Raw genomic sequence first — 15,425 nt, 5'->3', positions numbered from 1 at the left:
TTTGATTTACAATTTTGACTTCTAATGATTCACTTCCTGCTAGAGAGCCCCCTGGTGGTTGAAGAAAAATCCACAGAAAAGCAACAGCGGGCTACAATCCGCATGGTTCAAAGCTTAGGAAAAAAGTAGCAGTTTATAGTCCGGAAAATACGGTACCGTAGTGAAATTGAATAATTTCCACGGCACACCTGACGATCACTCACGGCACACTAGTGTGCCGCGGAACAGTGGTTGAAAAACACTGATTTATATAACCGTCTGTAATGTGCATTAATTAATTCCTGATATAGTAATAAGCTGATGTTGTGTTATAGACGAACTAGTAGAAGTGTGAATGTATAGTCACAATTTTTCAAAGTTGTATAATGACTTCATTATTATAACCAGGAAAAAATTTGGATGACAGCTACCAGCACAGCAACACCGTCTCCTGTGGCTCACTCGTTTTTTCCTGTTAAAACAAGTTATTTGCATCTGCTTGCCTGGCCCTCCACCTGGGACCTGCAACAGTCTCAGGTGGAGGTCTGACAGAACACCGGAAGAGGGGAGAGTTCAGTGTGTGTTAGCAGTGAAGCTATTCAATTGAGCGTCACGGTTTGTTAGAGGCGCGAGCTGCAGCTTAAGGAATAGCAGCTCGCTCTTATTTATAAAAAACCCTGTTGGTGGTACTACATCTGCGATGTGTTGGCATCATTACAGTATGTACTTACAGTAAACCACTTTAAAATGTAATTATAGTATTGAAAATTTTACTTTCCAGGTAAATACTGGTAGCTACAGACGGCAGTTTTTTTTTCAGCTTTAAAAAAAAAGCAAAACACGGTAGTTTACCGTTTATTAAAAAACGGTAAACTACTGGCAGCTATAGACGCCAGAAGTTTACCGTTCTTTCACAGTATCCATACCGTACTTGCACTAACAGTAATCTACTGTCATAAATAATTACGATACAGCTACTGTACATTTACAGTAAACTTCTGGCGTCTATAACTGCCAGTAGATTACTGTAAATTTACAGGATTATTTCTTAGAGTGTATATACGTATATACATATAAATATATACATCCTTCTATCGCTGCTCTGTGGAGTTGGTGTTGAGCCATGGCCTCTTTTTACAGAAAGTTCAAAACCATTGTAATAGAAAATTTCGTTTTCAGTCTTATTTCATTCCTGAAGGAACTGATGATACTTTTTACCATTTATTTACTGATAATATCTGCTTTGTTTTTGTATTTCTGCAAGATGTGTTTGTCCATTAAATAAGTTTGCAGATAATGTTTAGATGTTTCTACAGCTGTGATAGCAGAAGAGACCTGAAGACATCTTGGGTAAAATGCTTGATCTGATAGTTGTCTTAAAGGACTGATGTGTGGAATGTAGTTTGTACCCTGTTTGACCTGAACCCATGAACTGACAAAGAAGTGTTAGAAGTTCCTCCTGAAAACCTTATCAGCTATCTTTCCTGCCATAAAATCATCTCCTCCAAGAGGTGAGAGATAGTTCATGAGGAGGGGGTCAGGGTGTTTATGTGGCCATCTGGCAGTAGAGATAACATCAGACTTTGGGAGGGTCTTTGTCTTGCTGTGACTATATAACGATGTGATGTGTGTTGCTCAGGGCCCTTCTACTGACTGTGCTCAGTGAGAAGGGTCTTCGAACGCTTTTGCCTTCGAATAAAGAAACTTAAAGACAAAGATTAATCTTTCTCTTATTATTGAAACAGATTCTCATTCCTTGATAATGAAATTTCCATAACACCATCTTGCTCCAGAATTGTACTGCTTCCCATACTCTCCATTTCATCTGTTTTTCTTTTTCTTTGATGAGACCTTAGTGAACTCTGCTCTTCCACATGGTTCTGTTTCTGCACTTCTGTGTGAATCTATCACCGTTTGCATGGTTTGTTCTCCATCCTCTAGTATATATTTTTCATGCACTTCTTTTTCACTGTGAGTGATCTCAGAAGTTTGCCTTTCTGTTTCTTTGGTCATTGCACTCCCTGAATTTTTGGCTTCAGATTGTTTTGGTGTTTTTTGTCTCCTTCATCTCAGGTTTGCTCCGAATTAATAGGGTTTTTTTTCTCTAGAAAATGCTCGAACCAAATGACCAACTTCTCCACAACCTTACATAAATTACATAAATAACCAACTCCATTATCAAATTAGACATTAAACACTAAGTTAAGGTCTTCATTCTTTTTATTCAGACTCGTAAAGACCTGCTTAATTCTTGTCTTCATCCCAATATTTAACAACATTTGACAAAATATAATGTTTGATGCTTGTTTTTGCAGTTTTATGTTCACATCATGTAAAATATCTTGCCTTGCCCTATCCTACCTTGTTCTGTCTTTCCTCGTCTATTCAGTAAACATAAAAACCAGCAGTCAATCTGGGTGGAGTGATGAACTCTCACCTGAACTTTCAGAGTCACATAAAGACGAAAAGTTGGCCTTCTATCACCTGAAGAACATTTTCTGGATCAGAGGACTAATGTCTCAGCGAGATCTAAACTCATCCATGCATTTATCTTTAGTTGCACTGATTACTGCAACAGCGTCTTCGCAGGTCTGCCTGAAAAAAAAATCAATCCTCCAGCTGCAGCTGATCCACACTGCTGCTCGAGTTCTCACTAAAACCAGGAAGATCACATCACCTAGTTCTAAAGTCCTTACTCCCTACAGCTCAGAGAATAGACTTTAAAATACTGTGCATTTATAAATCACTGAACAGTTTATCATCACAATACATTAAAGATCTGCTGCTGTTGCATCAACCTTCCAGACATCTTACGTCTTCTGGTTCTGGTCTGATCTCCATCCCCAGAACCAAACATTGAGAAGCAGCATTCAGCTTCTATGCACCACAAATCTGGAACAACCTTCTGGAAAACTGGAAAACTGCCAACACACTGAGTTCCTTTAAATCTAGACTAAAAATCGACCTGTTTAGAGTTGCTTTTGAAACATAATCATGAAACAATCAATAATATGATTTGTAATGATGACAAAAAGTAATATTGTTGACTCTGTGTTCTATGACTTTGTATTTTTGTGTTTTTATGATCTAAAGCACTTTGAAATACCTTGAACTGAAAGGTGCTATACAAATAAAATTTGACTTGAAATTTGGTAGTCCATCTGTGCTTAATTTAATCTGAGTATAAATGCAGTTGTTCTGTGAAGATCTTAAAATTGCAAAGCCCTCAAATGAATCAACATGTTGAAACAGTTCTGCAAAATTAAGAGGCCTAAAGTTATCTGCATCAACCCTACCTGCTGTAGGAGACTGGGGCCTTTGAATTCAATATTCACTCTGTAACTCTTAGCAAAAATGATCTGTGAGCTGAAAGAAAGTATCGTACCTCTCCATAGTGCCTCTCCTCAGATGGGTAGCTGATATAGGGAGAGTAGGAAAGCATGTCAGGCCTGTCGATGTTATAGATAGCCTTTGTCTTTGGAAGTGCTGCCAGGTGCTTATAGTCCAGCATCTCCTCTCCTAGTTTGGCCTAGCAACCAGAAAACAAGGAGAATGTCTTTAACCAGCTCGTTGTTCAAACAACACAAAGATAACTTTTTAGAACATATTAAAGCTGCAGCACAGTGAGCAGTCTTACATAGATGACTCTGCTGGGCGAGCCAGAGGCACTGGATGCAGGAACTGAAGTGATGCTCTCAGAGGAAATCCGAGTTACCTGAAACACACACACCCGCTGTTTAAACCCACTGCAGGCTGAACAGCTAAGAAAGACAGCACATTCAGACACTCAGTGGAATCACTGTCAACAATGGCTTAATTAAGGTTTTGAAAGCACAAAGTCATCTGGACATCAATTCAGTTTTAGTTTCAGTATTTTAGTGTCCTGCTTCCAGAGGGATAAATTAGCAAAAAGGGAAACACAAGTAGAGCTCTGTTGTCTTCTTCTGCTGGGTAGACCACTAGGGGGCACCTGCGGACCACAGTCTGAGAAAAAATGGTGTAGGTGGACACACCCATTGAATGGCACAGTCCAGTCTAGTCTGCTTTTCCGTTAGGCTGTCAATTTTCAAAACGACACAAAAAGAACCCTTGTAAAAGCTCACACAGAGTAAAAGACTCATGGGGTCTAAACAACCCTGTCTCTTAAGACCACTGGATGGTTAAAACTATTTCTTTGAGAAACAACTGCAATGTTTAATAATTTTTAAAGTTAAGAATCAAACTTTCATCTTAAATCTGCAGCTGTTGCTATGTCAAAAGTTTAAAAAGAGTGAGGCTAATTTCTGTTTTCATTTATCATTTTGGTCCAAACTATGAAAATCCCAACAGTGAACCTCTGAGTCCATGAGACCCGCTAATTGAAACAGATGTTCTGTCTGAGCTTCCACACAAAAAATAAGAAAGTCAGGAGTTATAACAATGTTTTCTAATAAAGTTGCCAAGCTCCAGCTCACTGATAACTTGTTGGTAGGTCGCCATCTTTCTTGAAGCAACGCAGAGTGTGATGCTAGCTAACCAATTGGGAGACGTTGTAGCCTGAAGACACCGCCCCTCCTCATCATCATAATGAAGCAAAAATGAATAAGGAAAAAGGGAAAATGATAAATTAATGAGGAACCAGACCAAGCGCAGGAGGTGGTGCAAGATGGAGAGCGCCTGGTGGCCGGGCTTTTACCCATGGAGCCAGGCCGGGCTCAGCCCGAAGAGGAGACATAGGTCTCCCTTCCCATGGGCTCACTACCTGTGGGAAGGGCCAAAGGGGTCAGGTGCAGTGTGGCATGGGTGGTGGCCGACGGAGGTGGCCCTGGCAGTCCGACCCTTGGCTACAGAAGCTGGCTCTTGGGACGTGGAACATCACCTCTCTGGTGGGGAAGGAACCGGAGCTAGTGTGCGAGGCTGAGAGGTTCCGGCTAGAAATAGTCGGTCTCACCTCGACACATGGCTCTGGTTCTGGAACCAGTCTCCTTGAGAGGGGCTGGATACACTTCCACTCTGGAGTTGCCCATCAGGTGCCGAGATGGGGATGTTGACCCCCATCTCGGTGCCTGTACGTTGGAGTTTACCCCGGTGAACGAGAGGGTGGCCTCCCACCCTTCATGGAGTCCTTGGAGGGGATACTGGAGAGTGTTCCCTTCTACTGGGGGACTTCAACGCCCATGTGGGCAATGAAAGTGAGACCTGGAGGGTAATGGTTGGGAGGAATTGTCCCCCCGATCTGAACTCGAGTGGTGTTCTGTTGTTGAACTTCTGTGCTTGTCACGGATTGTCCATAATCCGTGACAAGGACACCTAGGGTGTCCTGGTGCACTAGGCACCAGGACACCCTAGGCTGCAGTTCAATGATCGACTTTGTAATCGTTTCGTCAGATCTGCGGCCGTATGTCTTGGACACTCGGGTGAAGAGAGGTGCGGAGCTGTCCACTGACCACTACCTGGGGGTGAGTTGGCTCCAGTGGTGGGGGAGGAAGCTGTTCAGACCTGGCAGGCCCAAATATGTAGTGAAGGCCTGCTGGGAACATCTGGCAGAGTCTCCTGTGAAACGGAGCTTTAACTCCCTTCTCTGGCAGAACTTTGAACACGTTCCGGGGGAATTGGAGGACATTGAGTCAGAGTGGACCATGTCCCATGCCTTTCATTGTCGAGGCGGCTTACCGGAGCTGTGTGGCCACAAGGTTTTTGGTTCCTGTTTTGGCGGCAACCCTCAAACCCGTTGGTGGACACCTTCGGTGAGGGATGTTGTCAGGCTGAAGAAGGAGTCCTACCACATTTTGGCCTGTGGCCTGGTCCCACAGGCCAAAAAGTCCTGTGGGACTCCAGAAGCAGCTGATGGGTACTGGCAGTCAAAGCGGCATGTGGCTCAGGTGGTTGCTGAGGCAAAAACTCGGGGAGTTTGGAGAGGCCATGGAGAAAGACTTCCACACGGCTTTGAGGCGATTCTGGTCCACCATCCGGCGTCTCAGGAGGGGGAAGCAGTGCAGCACCAACACTGTTTACAGTGGGAATGGTGTGCTGCTGACCTCAACTCGGGACGTTGAGGTCGGTGGGCAGAATACTTCGAAGACCTCCTCAATTCCACCAACATGCCTTCTGTTCAAAAAGGGGCACCGGATAGTGTGCTAAAATTACAGGGGGACTATGGGAATTCGCCCAACCGGTCTACATGTGTTTTGTAGACTTGGAGAAGGTGTTCGACTGTGTCCCTCAGGAGGCCCTGTGGGGGGTACTCCGGGAGTATGGGGTACCTGGCCCTTTGATACAGACTGTCAGGTCCCTGTATGACCGGTGTCAGAGTCTGGTCCGCATTGCCGGCAGTAAGTCGGGCTCGTTTCCAGTGAGAGTTGGACTCCGCCAAGACTGCCCTTTGTCACCGATTCTGTTCATTACTTTCATGGACAGAATCTCTAGGCGCAGCCGAGGTGTTGCCAAACAGCAGTCTGACTGCTGTTTGAACTAACCAGTGAAATGGTCAATTCAAACAGCACTGACTGAAATAATCAGTGGCCGTGCACAGACTGATCATTTTCACTCTGCTCACATCTATCTCAGAGCTGTTGACTGCAGCAGGAATCACTGTAAGTTGGACACTAATAGTTAATGGCAGAAAGGTCAACTTAGCATTTTCAAACAGTTAGAACCAACCCATGCAGCCAATGACTGTGGCAGGAGGGAGGAAGTGGGTTGTTTGGAGATGGGCTTGCAAGGACAAGCGCACCCACCTGTTTATTAGGGGCATCACTGAGCTGTATCCGGACCTGCTTCTGAGAAGGAGAGGTCATAAGGAATATGGAAAAGAGATGGATCACAGGGTGGACTACTAAAGTCACATGGTTTGCTGATAATATGACACTATTTCAACAGCAATGGATGTTTCTACAAAATAAAACAAATATGGAACAATTTTGCACATCAGCTTTCCCCAAAATTAACTGATTATTTATTTAATAAACACTTATAACTTGAGGGTTTTTCTAGAGAGTTATACAAGGGAGTATAATGTCTCATCTATTATCTTTCTTATTACTGGCTGAATGTCATAAGTTTCGCAGGAAATTTAATGTTTTTGATTGTTGATTCAATGTTGCATGACTCTGTGTTTTTGTGTTTATTGATGTAAAGCACTTTGACATGCCTTGCTGCTGAAATGTGCTATTCAAATAAAACTTGATTGATAAGATCAACTGATTACACGTCAACAGTTTTGTGCCAATATTTGTTTGCATTTTACTGGAGAAATCCCATTCTTATTATGTGATTCTCAGCTCAGAGTCCCAGTCAATGCCTTTTTAAAGGATCTTTATCAGAGTCACTGACCAAACTCAACTACTGATACCTTTAGACGATAGACACTTACAGTTTGTAATTATCAGTAAGTTGTGCTAAAACTATGATGGAGTATTAGGGTCAGTGTAGATTAAAGAAACAAAATGGCCACCAAGGAGTCAAAAAACTCAGACCTTTGAAAATAATTTGCAACAAAATAAGATTGAGGTGGTAGAATCAGGGGATACACTTCTGAATATATCTCAAATGGCAAGATGTAGATCTGGGCTCATTTCTTCACCAGAACATCTCCTGGGTGCAGATCTGATACAATCATGTTGCAGCTTCTTCCTCTCTGTCTCAGGTATGTATTCTGGATCCCATTCCACGGCAAGTCTGCACCTGAGAGGTGTTGTTATGATATAAGAAAATACCCTGAGTCTTCAACTTACACTTTAGATCCAGATGAACATCTCCTACATTTATTACAACCTTACAGGACCTTTGTTTTTGTTTTTTTTGCTGCAAATGTGACTTTCCACTGTCAAAAAACGTCTTAGTTTAAATTTATGCTTTTTTTTTTTTTTTTTTTTTTTTTTTACAATCTCTTAAACTTGTGAGGAAAATAAGTATTTGAACACCCTGCGACTTTCCAAGTTCTCCCACTTAGAAATCATGGAGGGGTCTGAAATTTTCATCTTAGGTGCATGTTCACTATGAGAGACATACCGTAATCTAAAAAAATCTGACACAATTTATGAAGTTTATCCAACTCAATATATTACCATTTAATTCAATTCAATAAGCTCACCCAACTCAATGTAAGTGTTTTTAACTGAATTCATTAAGTGTGTTTAAAATTACAAATTTAAGTCAGTCTTACTCAGCAAAGGTCAACAGGCTGGAATTGAACCTGTGACGGCCGCGTCCAGGACTAAAGTCTCCTTATGGGGGTTGTCCTCTACCCTTACGCCACCATAGCAGGTACAGGATCTGTTTGCTGAAGCTTCTGTCATGACATCAGACGTAGGATATGAACACAGCATTGAACTTAATTATTTCAAATACACTTTTGGAAGTGCACACTAAGAAGTGTACTCTAAAAATACACTTTTTAGAGAATATTTTTAAAAAGTACTCTAACAATGTATTTTTAGAGAATTCTATAAAAGGTGTATATGAAAAAATTAAGTTCAATGCCGAGTTCATACCCGATGTCTAATGTCATGACAGAAGCTTCAGCAAACAGATCCTGTACCTGCTTTTGTGGCGTAAGGGTAGAGGACAACCCCCATAAGGAGACTTTAGTCCTGGACGCGGCCGTCACAGGTTCAATTCCAGCCTGTTGACCAATTTGCTGCATGTCTTCCCTCTCTGTCATGACCCACTTTCCCGTCTAACTACTCTTAAATAAAGGCCACCTGAGCCAAAAAACCCTGGTAAAAAAGAGATCATTTATTAGTTTCCCTTTTTATTTGATGTAAACTAAATGATTTGAGTAAGACTGACTTAAATTTGGCATTTTAAACATACCTAATGAATTCCGTTTTAAAATCTTAATTAAATGAGTTAGATGATTATAATATATTGAGTTGGATAAATTGATTCAGCTGGCATTGAGTAAATTGTTTTGAGTAAACTCAAAGTAAAATGTAAAGATTTGTAACTTCTGAAGCTAACTGAACACAAAAAAGTAAGTTGTCATCACTAAATCAAAATAATTAAGTGAGATTAATGTAAGTAAGTCCATAAAATGAACAACAGCTCAAATAGACTTTTAAAGTGTATGTTTCCAGTTTGTGTTATTTCCTTGTATCTACAATGGCTTCAGAATCCTATTGCAGTGTGCAGCTATGTTTTGGAGGGTCTATTCTGCTAATATCACAGTCAAATTTAAATGTATGTAATTTTTTTGGCGTAAAGAGCCTTGAGAAATATTTTCTTTTGCTACCTAATAACTTAAAAGAAAACAGCAGACATTTCCATTGGATTTCCAATGTCTGAGGGTAAAACGTAGAGATGTTCAGCAGATATTTTTATGCCATTTAAAACAGCCTAGTTTTGCTACTACATGTAATAGAAATGCACTAAAGGGAATCCAACATCCATCCATCCATTTTCTAACACCCTTGTCCCTTAGTGGGGACGGGAGGTGCTGGTCCCTATCTCCAGCTAACGTTCCGGGCGAGAGACGGGGTCACCCTGGACAGGTCGCCAGACTGTCGCAGGGGAATCCAACATTTCTTTCTTAAACCTTAGTTTAAACCTTTGATTCTACAACTAGAAATTGTTTTTTCTGAGAGTTTATGCTCCATCTCCTTCAGCTGCAGGTGTCTTTAACCCACCTTGCTTTTCTCCTCCTGCTTGGCAGCTTGTCTGCATGGGGGATGCCAGATAGATGATCCTGAAGACAAAAGTAGATAAACCCAGCAACTGTTACACATTTCATTTAGTCTAAAATGTTTTCAGAGTTTGATTCTGATTCAAACAACAGCTCATATTTATTTGTTGAATTTATGTGTTGTAAATGACACCCTCCCTAATACTGTTCTTTTGTTCAAACGTGCTACATGATAAAGTGGGTATTTATTACTTTATCATGTACTTTATCATTTATTACTTTATTATTATTTTTTCAGGTTGTGTTATACAAAAATCAGTTTTCAATTGACAATTTAATTCACTACTAAAGGATAAAAACCACATAGACCAATGTGACCCTATGCAAAACTATTAATACTCCCTTGCTAACCAGATATTAAGTGCAGAATCATTAACCTCACTGATTACTGTCTGATTTGAAGAGTCAAAAAGTCACTAAAGTGGAACTTGTCTCAACCTGGTGACATGGATTTACTGATCTCAAAAAGCAACAGATGCTTTAGAAAGGTACGAATAGTTTTCTAAGTGCCAGTTTAAAAGGGCAGGAATACGTGGAAAATCAGCAGTGACTTAGTTGTTTAGATAAATAAAACCAGCTGGGTCAGACTAGACAGAACTTCAGCAGCTATGCCAGCAGGCACTTCAGAGAAGATGACTCCCTCTGTCTATATTGTTCTGAGGTTTTAAGGTTCTTCTTTTTTTTTCTTTTGTTATGTTGGTGGTGTGGACCCCCGGAAGAATAGTCTCTATAATGGCAGATTCCTTAAAATCGCTGACAACTGTGTTTTACTGTTTGTGGGAAGAAGAAGGAAATAAAATGATAAAAACTGATACAAAAATATGAGTCCAGCATCTGACAGCCGCCCTCACCTTGCAGATACATTTCTTCTCCTTCTCCAAACATCTGCTCACAGCGAGCGCATCGGGCACATGTGGGGTGGTAATGCTTCTCTCCAGCCTGTTGACCAAAAAAATGACGTTAGACTGGTGCTGAAGGATATTCAGAGGAATCACAAATGGAATGCTACTGTACTAATTAAGATTTCTCTCCTAACTTGTACAATACTCTTTTTTTCTAAATTCCAATTTATAGATATCAAGGTGTTATCTTTGATTGCCCAGGTGAGGTGCACCGTGCTATTTGAAATGGATTTCTTTCGGTTACCAAAGCAAACTCATGGAAACAACACTAGATTTGATCAATGTGTCTTATCAGTCACAAGGTGGAGCTATTGTACAACAAAGACAGCAATGTACCAGTGTAATGATAGCAGAAGCAAGAAAGTAAAAACTTCCTTTGGCTGCATGAATGCAACTAAATGTTCAAACTTTCCAGCAAGGTCCTTCGTAGATCATCTCAATGACCTTTCTGTGACCCTCCATTTCTTATGACTTGTATGTTTAACGCAGGGTTGTCATGTGCTGGAACTAATGGGAATAATATTGCGTCAGGGGTCAGAATTGCTATGGATATGACAGATTTGTCAGTTATATTCAGACTTGGAGATATTTTTTTAACCTCTCAGTGCTCCACTGGGTTCTATGTTATGTTATGTTATGTTATGTTATGTTATGTTATGTTATGCTATGTGTGTCCATGCGTGCGTACGTATGTACTCTGACTGCTAGGTGTTCTGGAGCTAAAATTATAAACTGCTGTGTCCAGGATGTGTGGGGTCTGCAGAGATGTTAGTTGCCCTTTTCCTGACTGGTGAAAATCATGACTGGAGAGAAGATCAGCCTTGATGAACATGATATAATGAGACCTGATATTTTGTTGCTGCTTGGACCTGTCTTGTTTTGTGGATGAGCCAAACCACTACAATGATGGATGAACATTGTACAAACTGAATTATGGCTTTATGAATTGCTGTAAGTGTTTTATCCCTTAAATGTGGTGATATGTTTGTTGAATTTCTGTATACAAGCTCCTTTTAGTAACAATTCCAATAGTTCTTGTGAAAATCCAATACTTCAAATAGAAATATGGCTTTTGAGTAGAATTTCTAACATCTCATGATCTGCATCTGATTCTGCTGACCCACAGTGTCCTCTCATTAGACAGACGATCACCCAATATCTCTGCTCTGTTTGCACAGAGACAGACTCATGCTGCAGTGAATTTGTCTATTCACAGATTTTCTTCGTCAAGCAGAGGTCATGTAAATGGAATATTTTCAGTATTTGACCGTTTTCTTTTTTAAACGACAGGAAAATTTAAAGCCCCTCCGTCATTTGACAGGTTATAATTAACACCCTTGACTGGTTCACATGATGGGCAGATACTATAGACTGTTCAAGAGTTATGGACAGGACGCTTTGGAGCGCATCTGGTTCAGAAGCACATTGCAAACCTTTGATTGAAATGGCGCGTTTAATTCCAGTCTCCATTAAAAGACCATAGAAAACTAAAGAGAATGCAAAGTTGTGTTAATCTATTTATAGTCTAAACAGAGGAACCGGCAGTTTACTGTCAGGAAATAAATGAAGTGCAGAAGTTAATTAGACCATAACATGTGCAGTGCGCTGCACACTTAATGCGGACGCGGCTCCACCGCTGCGAAGAATTAAACTTAACTCATCCTGCAGCTTTAACAAAAGGAGCTGGAAGACGTTGCCCTTCTGTGTCCAGAAGAGCGGCGCTCAGGAGGAGCGCAGCAGTCGTAACATGTCGGTTTCGGGGAAGTGAAACCACGCAAAAAAATAAATAAATCCTCATAAAATCGCACATCTGGACTGCATATGGTAAAAAACTTGCAGAGTTCAATTGTTCGGTTTGGATCAGACAGATCCAACTGACCGATGAACCAGCGTAGATTTCTCTGCAGATGCAACCAGGAAGAATTTATGAGCCTGTGCGTTCAGACCACAGCGGGTGAAGTGCTGGTAATTTAAGTGGAGTCGCTTAATTTCATTTATTATTGGGGCCACAGTCAGTGGTTTGAGTCACTACGGAGAAAAATGTAGATGCATTTATCTGCTTTATGTGGAATGGGAACTGGATTCATGGTTCAACTAGGTGAAAATTAACAAAATCACATATAAATACAGCTAAATAGCTATTAATATGATTGTAATTTGATGGGTAAAAATAGTACATGACTGATTTTTTTTAATGCTGTCGGTCAAATGACACATAATATAAAAGTCTAGTGCGACCTCTGTCATCAAGCATACCTAGAATAATTATTCCAAAGAAAATGCAAATTGGGAAGTTGAAATACTTGGACACGATGTTACTTGACACTGGCTGACATTTAAAAAGCAAGCAATCAAAGAGCGGCATTTGATTTCCTAGACACCGATTGTTCTTCTAAGAGCAGAGATTATAAGGAGCGTGGATGTTAGCTTCTGCTATAGTGCTAAGATGGTTTTCAATGTGTGTATTATTGGATATTAAGGTAGGTTTGATGTTTGAACTACTGCTGTATTACTGGAGACCGTTTTTGGTCTCGATCGCATGTGTACTTTGTCTTGTCTCAGTTTCTGACATTTTCAAGACCAATCAATTCCACAATAAGGGAAATATCACTTATTTGCAAGAATATTGTCCAAATTATTTATTTGCCTGCTTGCTTTCATTGGATGTAAAATGAACCAATTCAACTCCAAGCAAGCAAGCTATGTATAAGTGGTGCTAGTAAAGTAAGCTATGTAAAGTTGGCAATCTGCCTCTGTACCAACATTTTAGGGGAGCTGTTTTTTGTCTTGACCTGGTTTCGCCCTACCTCGGTCTTGATCTCTGCCCCTAAAAGTCTTGGTACTGTTTTTGTCGCGGGTTAGGTCACATTGACTACAAAGCTAGTTTGAATGATTAAAATATGATAGAAAAATATTTCTAGAAGGAGTACCAAATATTTACAGATTTAAGCTATTTGTCCCTAACTCCCACAAATAATGGTGGTACACCATTATTACACCATCTTTTGTCATGCTTTCTGTTGTAAAAAGAAACACTTCATAATAAATCAGTGCATCATGAAACTAAGCAAATTTATGTCATTCCTTTCAAATTTTCTTGCTCTCTGATCTCACCAATAATTTCAACAACTCCATAGAGACAAGCCTTGCAGTGAACTCATTAAATCCGTTAGGAGTTGCTCTGCTTTGCTGCATCATCTGAGCTGGAAAAAACAGCAGAAATCATGGAACGCCAACGCCCTGTTTCTTGAATAACATACTGTTTAGTGCTTTTCTGAAACAAATGGATACCAGATGGAGAGTGAAGGCATTCGGGGACAGATATGCACTGAAATTAAATGAGCAAAGAGACTTTAGGTAAAGGTGGAACTGGGTCAAAAGGAGAGAGGACTGACACTTGAAAATTCTCAGAAGGTACAGGAGGCCATGCGAAGAGTTCATATTTGAACTAGATTAAGTCTGAATGATGGATATGGCGTAAGAAAAGAGGATGTTGACTTTTGAACACTGATATGCCAAATGGATGGAAAAGGATTGAATTTTAAACATGGAACATATGAGTAGTCAAGAAAGTAGATACTACCATTATCAAATCCTTTCTTTGTTGAAAGCCAAGCCTGCATGAAGGAGAAATGTTTTCCTTCAAAGTCCTGCAGGGCTGATCTTTCAAGTAAAAGAAATGTGAAACTAAAAGCAAATGTGGCATGATGTTTGGCAGTGTGGCCTGAGATAAGAGGCAGGTCTATAAAGACCCAATGAGTCCATCTCTTTCCCATCACTACTTCCTAGCACAGTGCTCACTACACCTCTATGTATCTCCAGAAGGAAGAGACTATTTAGGTGAGGGAACAGACTCACTTTAACTAATAAAACAGAGTGCAGCTACAGAGTTTGGCATCCTCTCCAACATTCAATCCACATGAACAAGACATGTTCATGTAAAGTGAGGTGTAACTTTGTGTTGAAAATTGGTGGGGACGCATTGTGAGGAAGAATGGGTGGGGGTGGGGGGTGTTAAGAATGAGGCCAAGACTTAAATGTGAGTACAGCCTTATTCAATAACTCAGGATTTACATCCTGATGAAGCTTATCAGATAAATAATGCTTTTTCAAAATAGAAACATTTTAGCAGGCGTAAAGCATTCTAAGAAATGTAAAGATGTTCAAACATAAGTCATCCAATTTATCCTGACTACCAGGGAAAAAATATTGTCCAATCACCATTTTTTTTAATTCCACAATCTTTGTAAGGTAATTAGAATACTGAAAACATTTTTTTGGGAAAAAAAGTTTTTATTTTTGAAATATGATGTGTCCACTACAGTGGACATCAGAACCCCATACATTTGAAATTGAACCTTGATGGCAACCAGTTTGTCCCAAAGAAAATATCCAAACATCAACATAAGAATGAATTTCACATTGACAAAACAAGAGCACAGAGAATCTTTGTGCCTTGCAGCACAAAGATTCTGGGTTTGATTCCCGGCCCCGGTCTTTCTGCATGGAGTTTGCATGTTCTCCCTGTGAATGGTGGGTTTTCTCCGGGTACTCCGGTTTCCTCCCACAGTCCAAAAACATGACTGTCAGGTTAATTGGGCTCTCCAAATTCTCCCTAGGTGTGAGTGCGCATGGTTGTTTGTCCTGTCTTGCCCTGCGATAGACTGGTGACCTGTCCAGGGTGTACCCTGCCTCTTGCCCAGAACGTTAGCTGGAGATAGGCACCAGCAACCCTCCCAACCCCACTAAGGGACAAGGGTGTATAGAAAATGAATGGATGGATGGATGGACGATGAATGAGTGGGTGGATGTATGGATGGATGGATGCGTGGGTGGATAGATGGATGGGTAGGAGGATGGATGGATGGGTGGGTGGATGGATG

General features: G+C 40.6%; 1 protein-coding gene across 13 annotated transcripts in view; it reads right to left on the bottom strand.

Annotated features, from left to right (window-relative positions):
* ablim2 (actin binding LIM protein family, member 2) overlaps positions 1–15,425 on the bottom strand; it is a 145,872-nt gene that overhangs the window by 48,584 nt on the left and 81,863 nt on the right. For 10 of the 13 annotated variants that reach the window (XM_008434833.2, XM_017310474.1, XM_008434832.2 and 7 more), the window contains 5 exons: positions 10,492–10,579; positions 9,585–9,643; positions 6,696–6,737; positions 3,617–3,694; positions 3,365–3,508 (listed from right to left, as the gene is read on the bottom strand). In XM_008434833.2, coding sequence (XP_008433055.1) covers positions 3,365–3,508; positions 3,617–3,694; positions 6,696–6,737; positions 9,585–9,643; positions 10,492–10,579 — 411 coding nt within the window. The remainder of the gene's footprint in view (positions 1–3,364; positions 3,509–3,616; positions 3,695–6,695; positions 6,738–9,584; positions 9,644–10,491; positions 10,580–15,425) is intronic. The other 3 variants (XM_008434834.2, XM_008434842.2, XM_008434841.2) reach the window with 1 other exon arrangement.

Source organism: Poecilia reticulata, linkage group LG18 (assembly GCF_000633615.1).
Source record: "Poecilia reticulata strain Guanapo linkage group LG18, Guppy_female_1.0+MT, whole genome shotgun sequence".
NCBI classification, from domain to species: domain Eukaryota; kingdom Metazoa; phylum Chordata; class Actinopteri; order Cyprinodontiformes; family Poeciliidae; genus Poecilia; species Poecilia reticulata.
This window is presented reverse-complemented; position numbering and strand designations above follow the sequence as displayed.